General features: G+C 46.6%; 1 protein-coding gene across 1 annotated transcript in view; it reads right to left on the bottom strand.

Moving 5' to 3' along the window:
- The window catches only part of LOC117074081 (plexin-A2), a gene marked incomplete at its 3' end in the record, with an annotated part of 200,122 nt that overhangs the window by 98,008 nt on the left and 83,998 nt on the right, over positions 1–18,116 (bottom strand). The window contains exon 4 of the mRNA XM_033195314.1: positions 1,870–2,004. Coding sequence (XP_033051205.1) covers positions 1,870–2,004 — 135 coding nt within the window. The remainder of the gene's footprint in view (positions 1–1,869; positions 2,005–18,116) is intronic.

Below are 18,116 nucleotides of genomic sequence, written 5' to 3' on the forward strand. Positions count from 1 at the left end.
TTGCTGGGCTCAGAGAATCTAAGAAAGCTCTTACCCAGAGCTACCTGCCTGGTCCTCTGCTACACACAGTGCCTCTTAAAAATATTGCATAAAATGTGCACCTATTCAATCTCTGCCCATCATTTTATCTACCTATATAGGTCATCATCTACCCATCTGTCCTTTTATCTGTATCTGTTTCTGCATAAGTCCTGGAATGGTGCTCACCAAATGTTAACATGGTGTTATATTTTGGGTAGTGAGATTTAGTGACCTGCTGCTGTCTTCTTTTCTGTATGCATTGCTTGAATTTGTATCACAAGCATCCACCATTTTTACTAAACAAATAATATTTTCCCTTAAAGAAGAACAGGATAAAAGAGCATGTATAGAATTCAATCTTACGTTATTGGGCTATTTGAGAACCTGTCTCTCTCTTGTTAGGTTGCAATCAACTTAAGGTAGTGACTAAGTCTCATTCATTTTGATGATTCCCAGCACTTTGTTCCCAATAAATATGTGCCCAGAAATAGTTCTTTTTAGGCCCACTGACTGTTTCATTGGAATGATAGGTCAGTGTTTATTTCCAAGACTGTCTTACCCACTCTAGGTTAGGCAAAGCTGTCTGCAGATCCACGAAATTCCCATCTGGACCTGTTTATACTTCAACTGCAGAGGCCACATGAAAGAAGGTGAAAAAGACAGGTGGATTCAAGAGGATCTGGATGTAATTTGCATGCAATTATCATATGATTTACGTCATCTGTCCTCAAGAACTAATTTTCAAGTCAGAACTGCATCACTGCTTCCCTTAATGCTGTTGTGTGCACACTTGTCTCTTCTTACTTCTTCCGCTCATCCCTCATCCCCTGATTCAGACTTCTTACATTCGAAAAGAAAGGAGGTAAGGAGAGTTCTGGAAAGGGTAAGTTTGATCAACTTGCAGAATTGGAACTCTTGCAGAATTCTCTGAGAATGACATGAGCTGGGAAGCAACTGGTGAAAGCTCTCTGGGCTTTCAGCTCTACCAAAGTCAGTGTCCTCAGCTGCTGGGACAGACTGGCAATCCTTTTCCTCATTTCTTTGACCCTGTTAAGAAAAATGACAAGACCCCTGCTGCTGCTGAACAACTATTAACCCACTGACCGAATGAATGGAATGTGCCAGGCTTGGCTAAGGTCCTTGCTTAGCTTTCTGGGTCTCTATTGATCTCATGAATCCCCTGCCTTCCCTGCTTCTCTTTCCCTTCACCATGGCTCTCTCTGCATTTGCCTTTTCTCTACTCACACATATTCACAGGAGACACAGTCTCAATCCATCCCAGAGGGTGGAAGACTTGCTCAGTCGTTTTCCTACAGAGGGTGGAAGTCTATTTCTCTGGGCTCCCCACCTCCATAGGCCTGGTTTCAGCTTCCCAGAACTGACCAGCTTATACTCTGCACCAGTCTAAGACTCACGCCAAGATTTTTATTTCCTTCTGGGGCCCTATCTTGGGTCTGCCTCTCCCAGGAGTGGGCCCAGCCTAGAAGCCTGGATTATTTACACCTCTTTGGCTCCCTTGAGCCGCAGACTCTGTGGGCCTGAGAGCAGTAAATCTACCTCCTAATCACACCAAGCTGCTCCACGCAGTCTGGCCTGTTCTTGCAGAGCTGTTCATCACTTGCTGAGACAGGGGCTGTAGCCTACAGTGAAGCCTCCGGGAAGTGGCTGGCCCCCGGCTGCTTTTCTCTAGCTCCCTGCAAAAGCCTACAGGGACTCTGCCCCTCTCAGGACCCCTGTGCTGCAAGCCCAGAGGTCTCTCTTCTTGGACTGAACAGTTTCTGAACAAAGGTGACAGATTATCAGCAGTTTCTTGGAGTTTGGAAAGGAGAGATGGCTGTTAGCACCTACCTGTCTCTCAGACATGACGTACAGGTAGCGCTGATCAATGGAGAAGGCCATGTCCCGGAGGATGGGGCTTCCGTCCTTGAGCACAGAGACCATCTCGTACTGGACCCCACCATGGGGGGGACCATCAGCCCGAATCTGTATGAGAAACAAGGATGTCCTCAGCATCTGCCCTCAGTATCCCCCTGTGGGCTACCTGCCTCTGCCCAGAGCAGGTAGCTTACAGAAGACCATCGCTAACCCCCAATCACTACTCCATAGACTGAAGTGCCACTTCTTTTAAATAGCCCAATTTCCACCAAAAGGAATCCTTTCCCAAGCAGTCTCAGTGTTCTGGGCCTGGGATTTCTGACAGTGGATTTATTTGTGTGTGCATATACACCCTTGGGAATGATTTTGAATATCCCTACGCAGTTATTCTTGTGTGCACATACATCTATTTATAGCACTGTGTATTGTATGTGTGTGTGAGTGTGTGCTGATGCACACTCCTTCATGGTGGCTGGGATGGGAAAGTCAACGTCTGTTCACAGTATCTTAGCCTCAGACAAGTATGAAGGAATGGTGAACAATTTATATAAATCATCAAAAAGCTGCTCATTAAGAGATTAAAGATTTTTGGATCCCAGGAGGGTCTTTCAGCCCCCAAACATATGCCCTGACTGTCCACAAATCCACCCTGTGAGATGTGGGAAGCCAGGAATCCTGGCTTAGCTTCTCCGAGCCCATCTTAGCAAAATAAGTCAGAAAGGACTGAGATGTCATCTAGTCCAGTGCTTCTCAGCCCTGGCTCCACATTAGAATCATCTGGGGAACCTTAAAAAATATGAATGCCAGGGCTACATCCATTAATCACAATCTCTGTGGGTGGGGCCCAGGCATCTTCTTTGACTTAAAAGCTCCCCGGGTGAATTTAATGAGCAGCCAGGGTCGAGAAGCAGTGAGGTAGTCCTGCAATTCTCACACTGGTATGTCCTCAGAATCACCTGGAGGGTTTGGTAGAATGTACTGCAAGGCCCACCCCCAGGATTTCTGACTCAGTGGGCATGAGGGCTGAGAATGTACATTTCTAATAACTTCCCCAGCTGATGCTGATGCTGTTATTATAAGGGTTTGAGAAGTACTATGTAGGCCCCTATATTGAATGCTGACCTCAAAGGAAAGAGGTCCCTAAGGTCATACAAAAAGTTGGTGGCAGGGAGCGCTTGGTCTGAATGCGCCCCACCTCCAGTTTTTCTAGTTTTTTGCTTCCAGCATAGTAGCTGACTGCTGACCAATATTCATGACCCCAGCCTGTTTTCACTGTCCATCTCTAGCTCAAGCCCCACCTCCTCCACGAAGCCTTCCCCATCCTCTGTAATGGCTAATTAATTGCTCCCACTTTGATGCCTTTTTTTTTTTTGCCAGACATTTTGTCCTAGGATTATAATCAATTGATTTGTTCATTGTATATGTACTAGCTAACATGTATTGACTACCTACTCGAATTGTTCTCTAATTGCTTCAGATGTGTGTAAGTGCTGTCAACATTTTGAAGGCAGGGATATCTTTTCTATTTATCTTATAACCCTCTGAGGACTAGCATGTGGCTGGGAACACAGCCGGCGATGGATAAAAGGGAACGCTTGTGAAATGCTTGTTGAAAGAACATGAACTGTGCACCAACTGACAGCATATCCTAGACTCCTTAGGGCTGAATCAAAGTGAGGTCAAAAGACATTTTTTCTGGAACATTTTAAGATTAAGGCTTCTTCTCCCTTACACCCTTTGGATTATCTCTTGTGCCCTTCATCATCTTCTCCCTCTGCCTATTTCTCCCCACCACACTGACAGCTCCTCAGGCCAAGGCACCATGACTTATTCATCCCAAGTGCCAAGTTCAATGCCTGATGCCACAACAAGTACACAAGTATGGATGGATGGATGTGTTTTCAGTTCTTACTGGCCAAGTGGGGAAGGCCAACAGCATTATTGATTGCAGAGCTAGGGGACTGGGAGAAGAGCTTCCATTCCTATTTCTCTACTGTCCTAAGAATCTGCATACTTGAGGGGCCTGAGCCAGGGACTGGTCTGTGCCTGTCGGGTTGGGATGGACTCGAGGTGCGTGGGAAACAGACCATGAGTCCATCATGGGGTGGGAAGCTCTGGCCCGGAAGTCCCCGGTGGTAGAAACAGCAGATTCTTGCCTGAGGCCCTTGTTCCTATACCCCAGGGATGAAAATGGTAGGTCAGGGTCTAGAGGCAAGGACACTATGTTCTCCTCCTCACCTGCTTTGTTGGGTGACTTGGAGGCTTCTGGGCCTGAACTTGAGGAGGTAACCTCAATAGAACCAAATAAACTCTTCTCAGCCATTCCCATCCCTCATCACTCCCCTTGTGGGACTTTCCCCTAAGCTCCACTCTTGCCCTCTTTCTACCTAGTGAATGGGCTTCCTCCTGTTCAAGGCTGTTGCCTTGTCATCTATCAGCAAAGCCCCTCCTTCCAGAAATGTTGTTAGAAGACCATTTGTTTCATTTTCATAGGGTCAAGGGGACTCTAAGAGTCAGCAGTGGTGTTACAGGGCTGAGGCCACCACCCTCGAACCTGGAGCAATTCTGATTAGGAGATTCAAGCAGAAGGAGGAACAAGGGTCTCTGTCTGGGAAAGTGCCCCACAATTAAAATGGTTCCCCTTGACATTCTCCCTTAGATAGACAGACCCACATTTCTGTAAGACTCTTACAGAAAATCATAGCTTTTAGTCACAAAAGTTCTTGGGCTGTTGCAGGAGGTAGAGGCCAGACATGATTGTCATGACTTCTGGTTGGCCTGGTCTCAGTTTTCTGCCTCCATAAAATGGGGGTTTCAGGCCCTGCTTCTTGCCTTAGTCTGAACTGTGCCCCTTCTCTAAAGAGAAAGTGTCTCAGTGCTTCCCCACCCTCCCTGTGACAGCTACTCCTCTCCAGGGAGATTTAAGTCTCCTCAAGGTGCTGACTGTGTCCCAGCAGCTACAGGGCTGGGTCCCAGGAGCTGCAGAGCCAGGCCCCTCCCTCAGGTCTGGTCTGGGATCTCCTGCCCCAGAAGGCCAGTTAACACTCTGCTGGCTGGAATAGTCCGCTATTTTCAAGCTAAGGGCACTTCAATATTCTTCATCTGCCTTTTCCTACACGTGGGACTCTACCCTCTCCCAGAGCCTGAACACTTGTGTGGATTCAGCAAGGCCTGCACACCAAGTCAGAAGAGAGAATGAATGCCATGGTGATGGCCCCTCCTCTGTGGTCCCTGGGACCAGATGGTACCCGTGGCAAGATTAGAGCTGGAATTGAACCAAAAACAACTTATCTTCACATACGCTGCTGCATTCGGTCACGACTAATCCCAACCATTAATGTTTTACTGAATCAGAGACCTAATCTGAAGGTTTTTATTTTTTTCCCTGTCTGCAACCCCAATCTTTTAATAAACCAGTTGAAGCCAGAATCAAACCTACATAAAGTCTCAAATGTCAGAGCTAAAACCAAACCAGAACAGAAAATGTTGTTGGTACTGAACCTGAACTAAGCTATCCTACTTCATTCAGTCTAAATCCCTGGAGAGAAAGGTGATATTGGCCAGGAAGTCTGTGACTTCCCTGACTCACCCCCTGATCCATGCTATCTGCCCCAAGATTGAGTCAGCTTTCAAGATACTTACAGGGTGTCAGAGAAGATGGAAAGTAGGGGCCAGGAGGCCAGGTCAAGGAGAAAAAGGTGGGGCAGGGGCTGGCAGAGAGAAGGCAGCAGATCCCCTGGGCAGCAGAGATCTTTCCCCTCCATTGATCCCCTTTGCTCCCTTAAGGCAACACACCAATGAGTGCAGGGTATAAGTCTGGGCCTCAGGCATCCTGGGTTTCCATTCTGACTCTATTCTTCCCTGGGGCTTGATTTTTGCCTAATGGAACACTGTTAGGTGAGTTACCTCTTTGAGCCTCAGTGTTCCTCTCTGAATAACTAGAAGAAGCAATCTGCTCGGTCCCTATCACAGGAGAATCATAGACTTATAAAAATTACTGGAGCTAATCTTGTCGAAACTCTTCCATTCAAAGCTTCCAATCCATGGTGGAACTGGGGTTCAAACCAGCCCCAGCTGGTGGAGTCCAGAGGAAAGCACATGGCTGATGGGGAGAACGCCTTGGAAGTGACTAGGAAGAAGGCTGCTACTGCAGTTCAAGTCTGTGATTCTTTGCATGTCTCTGTCTTGGACAGGAAATTTTGGGTTTCAAAGCTGTCCTCTGTCTTTGCCAGAAACAGGATGGCCAGTGGTGAGGGGAGTGTCAAGGAGTCCCAAAACAAGAGTGGGATTTTAAAAGCCAACTAATAGAGTCTATTCTATGGTGTCCCACAAAGTGACAGCAATAAATTGAACCAGCCGTTATATGCAGTCCAACACCAAGCTGCACAGGTCCCAAAATCCAACCAGGCAGCAGAGGATACTGGAGATGGGGCAGAGGAGGGAGGTGACAGGGAGAGGTGAAATGAGTCACTGGAGTGTGTTTTTCTATTTGGGATCTACTTCTTCTTCTGGGAAGACTTGACCTCGGTGGAAATGCAGGCTATTTTGCTTGGACAAGGCTCAGCAGCCAGGTAGCACAAGGTACAGAAGAGAGTGACAGTCTTTACTGAGACCAGCAGAAGACAAAATGTGCCTAAACTACTTATTTATTTTGAGACAGAGTCTCACTCTGTGCCACCCAGGCTGAGTGTAGTAGCGCAATAATGGCCCACTGACGCCTTGAGCTCCTGAGATCAAGCGATCCTCCTACTCAGCCACCCAAGTAGCTGGGACTACAGGTGTGCACCACCACAACTGGCTACTTTTCAATTTCTTGAGGGGAGACAGGGTCTCGCTATGTTGCCCAGGCTGGTCTCAAACTCTTGAGCTCAAGTGATCCTCCCACCTCAGCCCCGCAAAGTGCTAGGATTACAGGTGTGAGCCACTAAACCCACACAAGGACGTTTAGTCTAGCTCTAGTAAGAACTGGAGACTTTACTATAGAATGGGTGGCTATAGGAGACTATAATCTCCTCAGGAGGGTTTTAAACCCAGGATAACCCCTTTTGCTTCATGGTTAAATTTGGCCCGGCCTGAAGGCAGTAGGATAGACTTGGATTTTGAAAGGTTCTTTTCATCTAAAGAATGTAATAATAGCTACCACAGTGCTACGTGCTGTCACAGTACTTAACAAAAATGATCTCATTTAACATTTCCAAGCATTCCTGAGGTAAATACTATTTTTAATCCCATTTTATAGATAAAAACTCAGAGGCACAGGAGCGTTAGGCAACCCTCCCAAGATCACACAGCTGGAGAGTGGCGTAACTGAGATTCACAGCTGGAGCCTGAATTCTCTGAAGAGGGGCTAATATGGGGCAAACAAAGCTGCCCTTGCCGCTGAACAGAGTACATGGGTCATCTAAAAGTCCACATTTCCCTCTCATCCACTCTTCCCCCTTTAGGATCCCAAGTTCAAAGTGGGACATTCTCCTATTTCTTGGGGACAACAGTAAACTCAGAACTTAATTTTGGGGGGCCTTACCTGGGGGATAAAACTCAGTTTATCAGGGCTGCCTTTGGGGCAGGAGTGTGTGAGGTAAAATCCAGCAGAGATTTAGTGTTCATTTCTCCAGTTGAAATGAGAATGAAATAGTAACCCTATTAGTACCTTTCCTTTAAATTACAGCTATGTCTGGACAGAAATTAATGTCAGCCTCTTTTCTTGAATATCCAATTCCAATCAGCATATCCAATTAACTCGCTTACCTGCAGCCCCCTCTAAACTCCTTTTCTTGTACTTCGATTTCTTCTCTAGTTACCCCTAATTTATGGAGCCCTTACTTGCAATTTGGTACTCTAATATCATGTTATTAGTAGTAGTAGTAGTAGCAGTAATAGTTTTTGTTTGTTTGTTTGTTTGTTTTGCAAGAGCTATGGATGAGCAGTAGAATTGGGAATCTTCTTCTTGGGTTTCTTAGTGGCAAAGAGATTGGTTTGAAAGGCATCAGCACACAGAGGGAGGCACTGGATCATGTCTGGAGGGCTGGGATTTAATCCCAAGTTTTTCTTCAATTGGCTGTGTGACTTCAGGCAAGTCATTTCACTTGTTTATGTAATAGTTTCTGTAGCTGTCCCATAATGGTGGGATGTAATAGTCCTTCGCTCAAAAAAGATACTGTGAAAGTAAAATGAGTTATTAGCTATGAATGCCAGTACTGTCCGGTATTTATCTATTATGTGCCTACCATGAGCTAGGCCTGTGTTAGGAGCTGCAGATATGTGATAAAGGGTAAGGATCCCCTCAGGAAGCCTGGGGATGGGGAAATGGACAATTTAACTGGTCTTCACGAACACAGGGGTCACCCCTTGTGAGAAGAGGTTTGCATGGGGGTCCCAGGGAGACCAGCATAGGGGGCAGAGCAGCATCTCACCTGGCCTGAAGGAGGCCCTGAGAGGGTACTTCCTGGGTGAGGTGAGGCCGAAGACGAAATGCGTGAGTGGAAATGTGAGTTCTTTGGAAGATGTACAGTGTAATATAAATACAAAGCTGTTCTTGTTACATCTGAGTTCAGATTTCTTAGAAACTTGGTTTTTCAGACCTGAGCATTTGGAGAGGATGAGACTTTTGACACAGAGTTATTGAGGACTCAACATCACTCTCAGCAGGTCTCAGCATCTGATGTCTTCAAATTCACTTCAGAAGAGACCTTTATCACTTGCTTCTACCTCTGTTCACCTGAGGACCCTACGCTTTTGTGGCATATATTAACATATATGTGGCATGTGAATGTGTATGTGTGTGGCATGTGTGGTATGTGTACCTATGTGGTGTATGAGTCTGTTGTGTGTATGTGTATGATGTGTATGTGCTATGTGTGCATCAGTCTGTTATATGTATATGATGTGTGTTGTATGTGTGATATGTATGTGTGTGGTGTGTATAAGTCTTGCGTGCATGAGTATGGTGTGTATGTGTTGTATGTGTATGTATGTGGTGTGTGTGTATGCAGTATGTGTGTATGAGTCTGTTGTGTATATGAATGTGGTGTGTATGTGTTGTGAGTGTGTATGAGTATGGTATGTGTTGTATGTGTATGTATGTGTGGTGTGTGTAAGTCTGTTGTATGAGTATGGTGTATATGCATTGTATGTGGTGTGTGTATGCAGTATGTGTGTATAAGTGTGGTGTGTGTATATTGTGTGTGTGTGTTCAGCCCTTTAAGGAGGTGAAAGGTGGAGAGAGCCTGGTGCTGCTGAGGCTGACCCTGGGTGTGAGCTAATGAGACAGTGTATTTGCAGTTGAGCATTTGGTGCTACAAGAGAAGATTCGAGCTGAAGGTTATTTTTGTAGAGCTTCATGACCCGAATTATTTATAGATTTAAGTCTTTGGTAAGTTCTGTCTCTGAGACTCTTCCTCCCTCTATCCTGCACATACATTCACACACTCACATACACATACACATACACACACACGCTCTCACATACACATTCAGCAGCAGCAACAGCAGCGGCGGCAGTCCAGGGTGCCTGTTGCTGGCCCCGCCCTCTGAGCTGTGAAAATGTTAACTAAGCTTGCAGAGTCACAACTCAGCAGGCTCAGGCTCCCTGGAGGACAGCTAGGAGCCTGGCCCTAAATGCTTGGCTAATTGGAGGGGGACGCAGGAGCCTGGAAAACTTGGCCTGTGGTTTGCACTGAGCTAGCAGAGGAGAGGAAGAAGGGAAACAGGGACGAGGGTCACTCTTGTCCATGAAGGGGAAGGAGGTTGTTAAGATGTTCTAAGCTTTGAGCATTTCTGCTGCGCCCACCCTTACACACACACACACACACACACACACACATGCACGCACATGCACACACACAGTGCTTCCAGGACTGGTCCCCAACGAGTTGTCGGTCAATCTTCGGTTGACACTGGAGATTGACATTTCCATGTACAATTATTTCTATTTCTGTGCATGTTAAGAGTCTGCCCTAGACATTCAACTAGGGGTGGGTGGAGCTAACAGTGGGGTGCATGGGGCTAGAGAGTCCTGGATTTCAGGGGTCCAGGCCATGGAGATCTTTCTCCTGGAATGTGGGGAGGAGGCCCCAGAGGACTCACTTGTTCTCTGGACTTTTGCATCTTAGGACAGTATGAGAATTAATAGCCTGGCTAGTAAGGACAGTAGATGAAATGACTATTTATTGAGCATTTACTATGAGTAAGGTCTGTGTTCAAGGGTTAGGGTGGGGAGATTGGCTGGTGAGGAGCTCCAGAGACCAGTTTTCTGTTTATAAATTGGGGTGTCTCTGCTCCCTCATCAGATAAGGGTGGATGAGGATGGCCAAGCCATCACTGGTCCATGCTGCTCATAGAACTAAGAGGAGTGGCCTCTGCTCCATGCCTTCCTACAGTTAATGATAAACTACACTCACAAAGGCACCAGCACCCCATCCCTGGGGTCTCTCCCTTTGTCACTAAGGAGAGAGTGACACAAAGAGCTAGAAGCAAAAAGAATCCAGACCTCTGGGTTCTACTTTTGGAGAATTTTGAACTCCAAGGGCCAGGACAAGAGCTTATGAGAGGTTAATTACATTGGGTGTTTCAGGAACACAGGGCTCAGGCCTTAGTCCAACCCCACCTTTAAACACTGCTGCAACTCTAGGCTTGGGCAGGTCAGGAGGCTCTAGGAACAAGACAAAGCTGCCGGGGGCAGAGGAAGCATTTGATTGTTCTGGGAAACAATAAGGTAAACACAGCGGAGATGGCCAAAGCATTAAGCAGCCTCAGAAGAAATCAAATCATGCAGAAGCAAAGCAATAATTCACATGGAGCACATAGAGTTGGGGGTGTGTAGCTGGAGGGGTGGTAGGAGGAATTAATAAAGAATAATGAGGAACTTCTGCCAAATCTGAACACTTGTTTACCCCAAGTTCTAGTAGTGTGGGCACTCGGAATCTCCATTCAAGACACTGCACACAGGTTCCTTTCCTGGAGATGCCCTGGTTGTTTCAGTATAGAATTGAACCTCTTAGGCTTTTTGAACTGGAATGATTTAGAGCCACTCTTTCAAGTCCATGGGGAGTGCAGGGCAGCCTTTCTCACCAAGCTCTGGAATAGGGTGTGGTGAGAACTGGCAGAATTAGGCATATCGACAGGTTAACTACCTTGGAAATGCCCATCTCACTCCTCAAAAATGGGCAGGAATAGGAAATTAGCACTTCCTGGGACTGGATATACATGGTGCTTTCAAATAGCTTCTCTGTCTTTATAAATTTAGTTCAACACATTTATTGAGTATCTATTCTATGTTAACCCGTGTGCAAAAAGTTAGGGATATAAACATGAATACTCTTCAAAACTCTGAGGTAGGCATCCCCATTTTATAGAAAAAGACATGCTAAGTGTCTATTGCAGGATCACACAGCTAGAAAGTGGCAGAGCGAAACTCGAAGCTGAGTCTGTCTGATTCCAAAGCCTGAACTCTTTTATTCTGCCTCCCTCCAGAGCCTAGGCTTTCTCTAAGTTAAACAGTAGGACAATGCCTACATTAGGACTAAAAACTACATTTAAAAAGCGCTGGGTGCCTCTGGAGATAAGTCCTGGTGAACAAAATAGATCATATAGCTGTCTCCTCTGCTGTGACAAAGGCGGCCACCTGCAGTCTGGAGAAAGGAGCAAAGGATGGGGTGTTTAAGAGGGTTATTACTCTCTTTAATTAATTCATTCTTTTCTATGGCCTGAGACTGCCTTGCATTTTATAATCTGGAACAATAATCTTTGCTTTGATTAACACTGAGGATGGCATTTCTAGCTGTAGGGATGGGAAGGGAGGTCGAGAGCGCTGAGCACCATTATCTGACACTGGGCTTGTGCCTAAATGCAGGAGACTCCCAGAGATTTTAAAAGAAGTCATTAAAAACACACACACATGTGGCATGTGCCCACCATGGTGCAGAAAACCCATGGTAACCGAAAGAAATGGAGCCTACATCCATGCCATTGAATCTCTCTTCCCATTGCTAGTGCGCTGGGGCTGAGTCTTTATTGCCTCTTATCTGGGCTACTGCAATAACCTGAGAAATCTCCCTGCCTCCAGCATATTCTTGTTCTAATCTATTCTACCGAACACTGCCAGATTAATCTTCTTAAAACACTTGTTTGATCCTGCCTTTTCTGTATGCAAAATCCTTAAATTTCAGGTGTTCGTAATTTTCTTTCTCTTGCTTATCTCAGTCTCCTATTTTTTTTTTTTTTTTTTATGATGAACATACACTACTTTTGGAATACTGAAAAAAGTACACCATGGCACGTATTCAGGCATATACACACACACACACACACACCACCTTCAATTGTCCTCTTTAATAATTTAGAAGAATTCATACTCCTCAGTTTGTCATTCAGGGGTCTAGCTAACACGGTCTTCTCACCATTTTCCAATTTGCATCCCCAACTTTTTGGTCTTCATGCCTTTGCTTGACAATTTATTCTACCTCCTAGATTCTAACCATCCTTCAAGGCCTTATCCAAATGCCACCTACTCCATGAAGCCTGCACCAATCCTTCCTTGGAATTCCCGTAGCACCTAGAATGTCTCTTGGCACAGTTACTTGTAAACATATGCAGCGTGGAATACTATGCAGCCATAAAAAAGGATGAGTTCATGTCCTTTGTAGGGACATGGATGCAGCTGGAAACCATCATTCTCAGCAAACTATCGCAAGAATAGAAAACCAAACATCGCATGTTCTCACTCGTAGGTGGGAATTGAACAATAACACTTGGATACAGGAAGGGGAACATCACACACCAGGGCATGTTGTGGGGTGGCGGGAGGGGGGAGGGATAGCATTAGGAGATATACCTAATGTAAATGACGAATGAATGGGTGGAGCACACCAACGTGGCACCTGTATACATATGTAACAAACCTGCACTTTGTGCACATGTACCCTAGAACTTAAAGTATAACAAAAAAGAAAAAAAAAGATAGTCAGGCTCCTGGAGAAGAAACCATGCTTTGAACAGCTTCATATGGCTTACTACACTTGGTACTGCCCTGCACACAGTAGGCTCTCAGTAACACAGGCTGCTGGAATGAAGGAATCCCTGTTGCTGAGACTGGGCAGGAGTAGAACTTTACTCACGGCTCACATTGATTAACCCCTATTATTGTTCGATGTCATGCTAAAGACTTTATGCACATTTTCTCATTTAATCCTCACAACAACCTAATGGGGTAGGCACTACTATTATCCCTAAGGCTGAGATGAGGAAACTGAGGCATAGTAGGGTGAGGTAACTTCCCCAAGGTCACAAAGTTGGTAGGCAAAAGAGCCAGGATCTAAACTCTGTTGGGTCTTCATTTTTCTAGGCCTGTTTTTCCACCACTAGAGAAAAATGAGCAGAGAAAGAGGGAATCTTGCTCCATGCCATCCCACCCATCCGAAATTTTCTGGAACCTGGCGTGTAAACACACTATCCACATTTGTTTCTGTTGAAATGATCTTTTCTGGCTCCCTAGTGGACTGGTGAGAGCTCTTAGGAGGAAAGTAATATAAACACTCAAGGTACTGCTATGAAAAGAACTCCAGAGCCACTAAGCGGAAGCCCTGCTGGCTCAGACAGGTGGAAAGCAAGGACTGAGGTCACAAAGATGAGGTCAGAGTTGGGGTCTGAGGAGCAGGGTAAGAGGCGAAGGGAGGGAAGGGAAGTCAGGCCAGAAAGCCTCCATCCCCTGCAGTCCCCGGCAGCCAGCCCAGGGGTACCCTGTGTGCTCTGGTCTGTGTAACTGCTTGGCAGAGCCCAAGGGCAGAACAGACAGCTGGGGGAGGGTCTAGCTCTTTTAAAAGATTCTGTTTGAATAGCTGTCATCTTCACACCTTTTCCCATCTCCACTCCCAGAAGAGGGGCTTTAATAATGAGCTGCTTCATGAAAACAGGCCCCTAATTAATTCATTGCTATTCTTCTGGGGCCAGATCATTCTAATCAAGGTGGGGTGGGGGTGGGGTGGCGAGTAAGGATTGTCTCGATCTGCTTGTTCTGCCATGGACTCTCTTTGCTCCCCGCCATCACTGCGCCAAGACCCTCCCCGGTCACCTTGTTCTCTTTGGCTGGACACCTGCTTGTCCTCGATGCCCACCACCTTTTTGTGCTAACGCCCCACAGCTGCTGGGCAGAGTGCCAGCGTGAAGACTCCGCTGGTGCTGGGTACAGTACAGCAGGTGCCCGGATCTCACTGCAGAGTGGGAGGGAGAGAAGCAAGGCTTGGCCCTGTGAGGAAGGAATTTTGTCCTGCCTTTACTCTGAGCATTCTCAGAATATCCAGTGTGCTCAACGGTAGGCAAAGTGCAGCCTCTATTCTTCTCCTCAGGCCTCCCCAAATCCTCCTGGCCCCTGAGAAGTTGGCACTACTTAGGATGCCATGTGCTCTTGGGCCTGGGCAGCCATATCACCGCACCCAAAAAGTGGCATTGGCTGCAGAGGATGTAGGTGGGTGACCGAGGGACCAAACCGAGGGAGCTACACTAGGACCAACTCAAAACAAAAATAACCTTAAAAAATTCTCCGCTCTCCAAGCCAGATCACAGCAAGAGACAATGGAAGTTAGAGATTGTACAAGAGTCACCTTGGGCAGTCTCTTCGTAGATTTTTCTGATTTCCTTTCTAGACCTTCCAAGCCCTGCACTTCCATCTTCCCTTCCGATAGATGTTGATTGTCCAGTGAAGGCTGATGTCTAGCTCTCTGGGGTGGAGGCCACACAGGGGCACTCAGTCAAGGGAGTTAATTCTCACTTTCCTCATCTACAAAGCTGGTAACACAACATGCCAGCGTGACAAGGCAGAGGCAGGAACAAATGAGATAAGGAATGTGAAAGCATTTGGGAAAATGGAAAGGAAAGCATGAAGGAGAGGGATTTTGGATTGATTTATCTCTGATTCATAGACTTGGGTGGGACCAGACTGAGGAGGAAAACTGGGCAGGGAGGAAATTCTTCAGGGGGACATGGGGGAAATTGATACCTCCTCCTCTGTCCTTTCCAAGGCAGCAGGATTCCGGGGAGGAGGCGGGGGCGGCAGCAGAGGGGCAGCAGGTGCGTCGAGCGGGAGCCCCTTGCAGGGTGGCAGTCCCAGCCTGCTTTTGAAGGCAGCCTCTCTCAGAGCAAGGAGGAGTCGTTTGACTAGGGTGTCCATAGGACCAGTGCTGAGGACACAGAGGGCCACGGCCACTGGGCCGAAAGGACGGCAGCCTTCTGTCTCAGACGCTTTTCACTTTGTGAAATAGAGAAAAGCAAGGGGGAGGCTCCAGTCCTTCACCCACAGAGAGAAGGCAGCTCGGGGCAAACCTACCCACTGCTAATATGCTCCTTAAAAAGCACTGAAAGGAGCTATAGCCTGGCTTTTGTGTGAAGTACTAAAGCATTCCTCGTTCTGCCCCTCCCACACCCCCACTCTTCTAGAATTTTTTTTCTCTTAAAAGAGTGCTCCACCTCTCCGGGGACTGGAATCATTAACTGAACAGCACTTTGCCTCTCATCGCTTTTGACAATTTGGCAGTAAGTTGGAAAGTACCAGAGAAGCTGCAAAGAAGCAGGGGTGAGGATGGGGAGGGCGAGACCAAGGGGGTGTGCCTGGAGGACCCGCCTGGGGCCTGCCTGACTCCTGGCCCAACACCTGGCTGCACTGGATCTGCTCCACCCTCCCTGCCCAGCTCTGGCTCATGGGATGCTGGGCTCCAGCTGTCAGGGGGGTGTGGTGGGGTGTTCAGGGGAGTGTCACATGGCTTCCCATCTTCACCCCCTCTTGCTATAGCCTGGAGGCTGCCTGGGGCTGGCTGACAACCAATCTGGACAAAGGGATCCCTCCAGGAGAGGTGGGAGTTAATGCCCTTCATTCTGCCTGACACCAGGACCTCCCTGTGAAGTGCAGTGAAGGAGTACCCGATTCTTAAGGAACGGAGAGCCTGTGTGGCTGGTGAGGAAGGATGGTCTAAATAATGACCCTGGGGCAGCAAAGTCTAAGTTCTGGGCATTTCCTAAGTGGGGAAAGCAGGGTGAGAGAAAGGAGGGTTATGGCTTTCCCAGTCAAGTTGTGATAGAAACAGACCAAAGGGAGAGGTTTCTCCGGTTCCTGAGATGACCTATGCTGGAATATTTCCTGTTCAGCCTCAGACATCCTGACTATTAGGAAGTAAACGGCGTTGGGCGTGCTCGTTAACAGAGGCAATGAGTCTTCAGTTTCCCTGGAGAGGATCAGAAAACTCTTGCTCCTCTCTCCGCACTAGGAACTCATCCTTATTTAACAATCCTAGAATGTGAGCATAGCTACACCTATTGAGCACATACGACGAATTGGATAGGACGCCAGGCACCTTATGTAAATGATTTACATGCAAATCATTTACAAAACCCATATCACTGATGAAACCCAAAACCATTTCACTGATGAAGAAACTGAGACTCAGAGAGGTTAAATAACTGCCTTAGGCCACACAGCCAGTCAGTACTAGAAAGGCATGCAAACTTCAGTCAGTTTGATTATAAAATCTTTTATTAATCCATTTACTTCCCTAAAATACACTCACCTTTGTCTTGTGTATAATGTTAACATCTTACTGTCTATCATTTTAATGCTCTTATTCTGCTGTCTGAGCCTCATCTAAGTGCCAACATAAATTATAAATTCCCAGATGTAGAAGTTGAATCTGTGTAGTTCATTTTATTCAACTTTTAGCAGAGTGCCAAGCATGACAGGGTGCTTAAAAATTGCATTCTATCCCTGAATCAAGTGAGAGCTCCAGAAAGCCACAAACTTGGACCACAAAAGCCTAACCAGCAAGCTTCCCTTTCCTTCACAGCCTCAGGAACTTATTTTTTAGTGTTTGTTACTCCATGAGAATAATGCATTGAATGCTGCTTGTTGCATGGAAGTCACAGCCTGGGCACTTTGTCGGGAGCTAACACAAGAAATTGCCATATAAAAGAAGCATCTGATTTGGATGTCAAACTCTTGTCCTGATGTCTGTACAAGGTCTCACATGATAAATCACTTACAGAATATAATGTCTTGGAATTGTCCTAAAAAGTAGGGACACTGCCTTCTCTCAAAGTGTAAAGATTTCTAGCTCATTTCATTTCCCTTTATGACTTGGCCGCTGGGACACTCAGGCCAAATCTCATGCTAGGTCCTGGTGCCTATGTTGACCTTCTTGGTAACACGTGTTTCTACTCCCTTTGTGGCTTGGCCTTTCTAGTTCTAAGACAGTTATCATTCCATGTTGGCCAAATCTTCTGTTGTAAGTCATCTTAATTCCTTCTTTGGAAAGAAGTGAGATATGAATACATGCAAATAATTATGCTCAGGTCTTTTCTTTGAACCCTACGAATCTGTACCTGTTGTAAACTGCCTCAAAATATTCTCGGGTCTCTTTACTCTGTGCTTATATCCTTTGCCTCTTCAAGGAGGAGTTGGCCAGTGGATGTTTCTGAGTGAGGGTCTAGGCTACTCTCAGGATGCTGTAAGCGAGGGGCTGGATGACAGGGGTGAGGTGGGGAGATACCATTCAAAACAGAAAGCCAGGGGTTGATTTGTATTCCACTGCACTAATAAAAATCCAGACTCCTATGGGTCTGGCCCATAATAAGGCTCTGTAATTATTTGTAAAATGGAAGAATGAATAAATAATGAATGAACGCTTTTCTGGCCAAGAGATTCTTCTCATAGGAGAGAAGGCAAGACCGTTTGGCAGAAAGCCCCATCTTTAGGCCACAGAGGAGACTCAAGATCACTGGGAGCCCAGCGGAGTCCAAGCTCTTCATGCCATCCTTGTCCCCAGCCACGCCAAAGCATTCGTCACCTGCACCGTGTGCTGTGAAACCAGGCCAGTGTGCTGGACACTAGAGGAAGGAGGGTGGGAAGTGGGAAAGAAGGAAGGTAGGAAGGAGGGAGGACAGAAGCCTAGGTACAGCTTCTGATGCCTTTCTCTTCTTCCCCCGTTAAAAGAGACAGTCACAAAAATGCTAGCCCACAGTGAGTGTGAGGAGAGAAAGGGTGGTCTCGAAACATGTGTCCCTCTGTCTGTTTTTACTTAAAATCTCCTCTTAACTCCCACCTGCCTCTCTCTTTCTCCTTCCCTTCCTTGTCTCTCTCCCATCAATCCCCAAGTCTCTACATACACTGTTTCTTTCTCTGTGCTGTCTCTGCTTCTTTCTCCCTGTGTCTTTCTCCACTCTCACACATACACATGACCTCT

The sequence above is a fragment of the Trachypithecus francoisi genome, unplaced genomic scaffold, assembly GCF_009764315.1.
Source record: "Trachypithecus francoisi isolate TF-2019V2 unplaced genomic scaffold, Tfra_2.0 Lachesis_group5, whole genome shotgun sequence".
Taxonomy (NCBI): Eukaryota; Metazoa; Chordata; class Mammalia; order Primates; family Cercopithecidae; genus Trachypithecus; species Trachypithecus francoisi.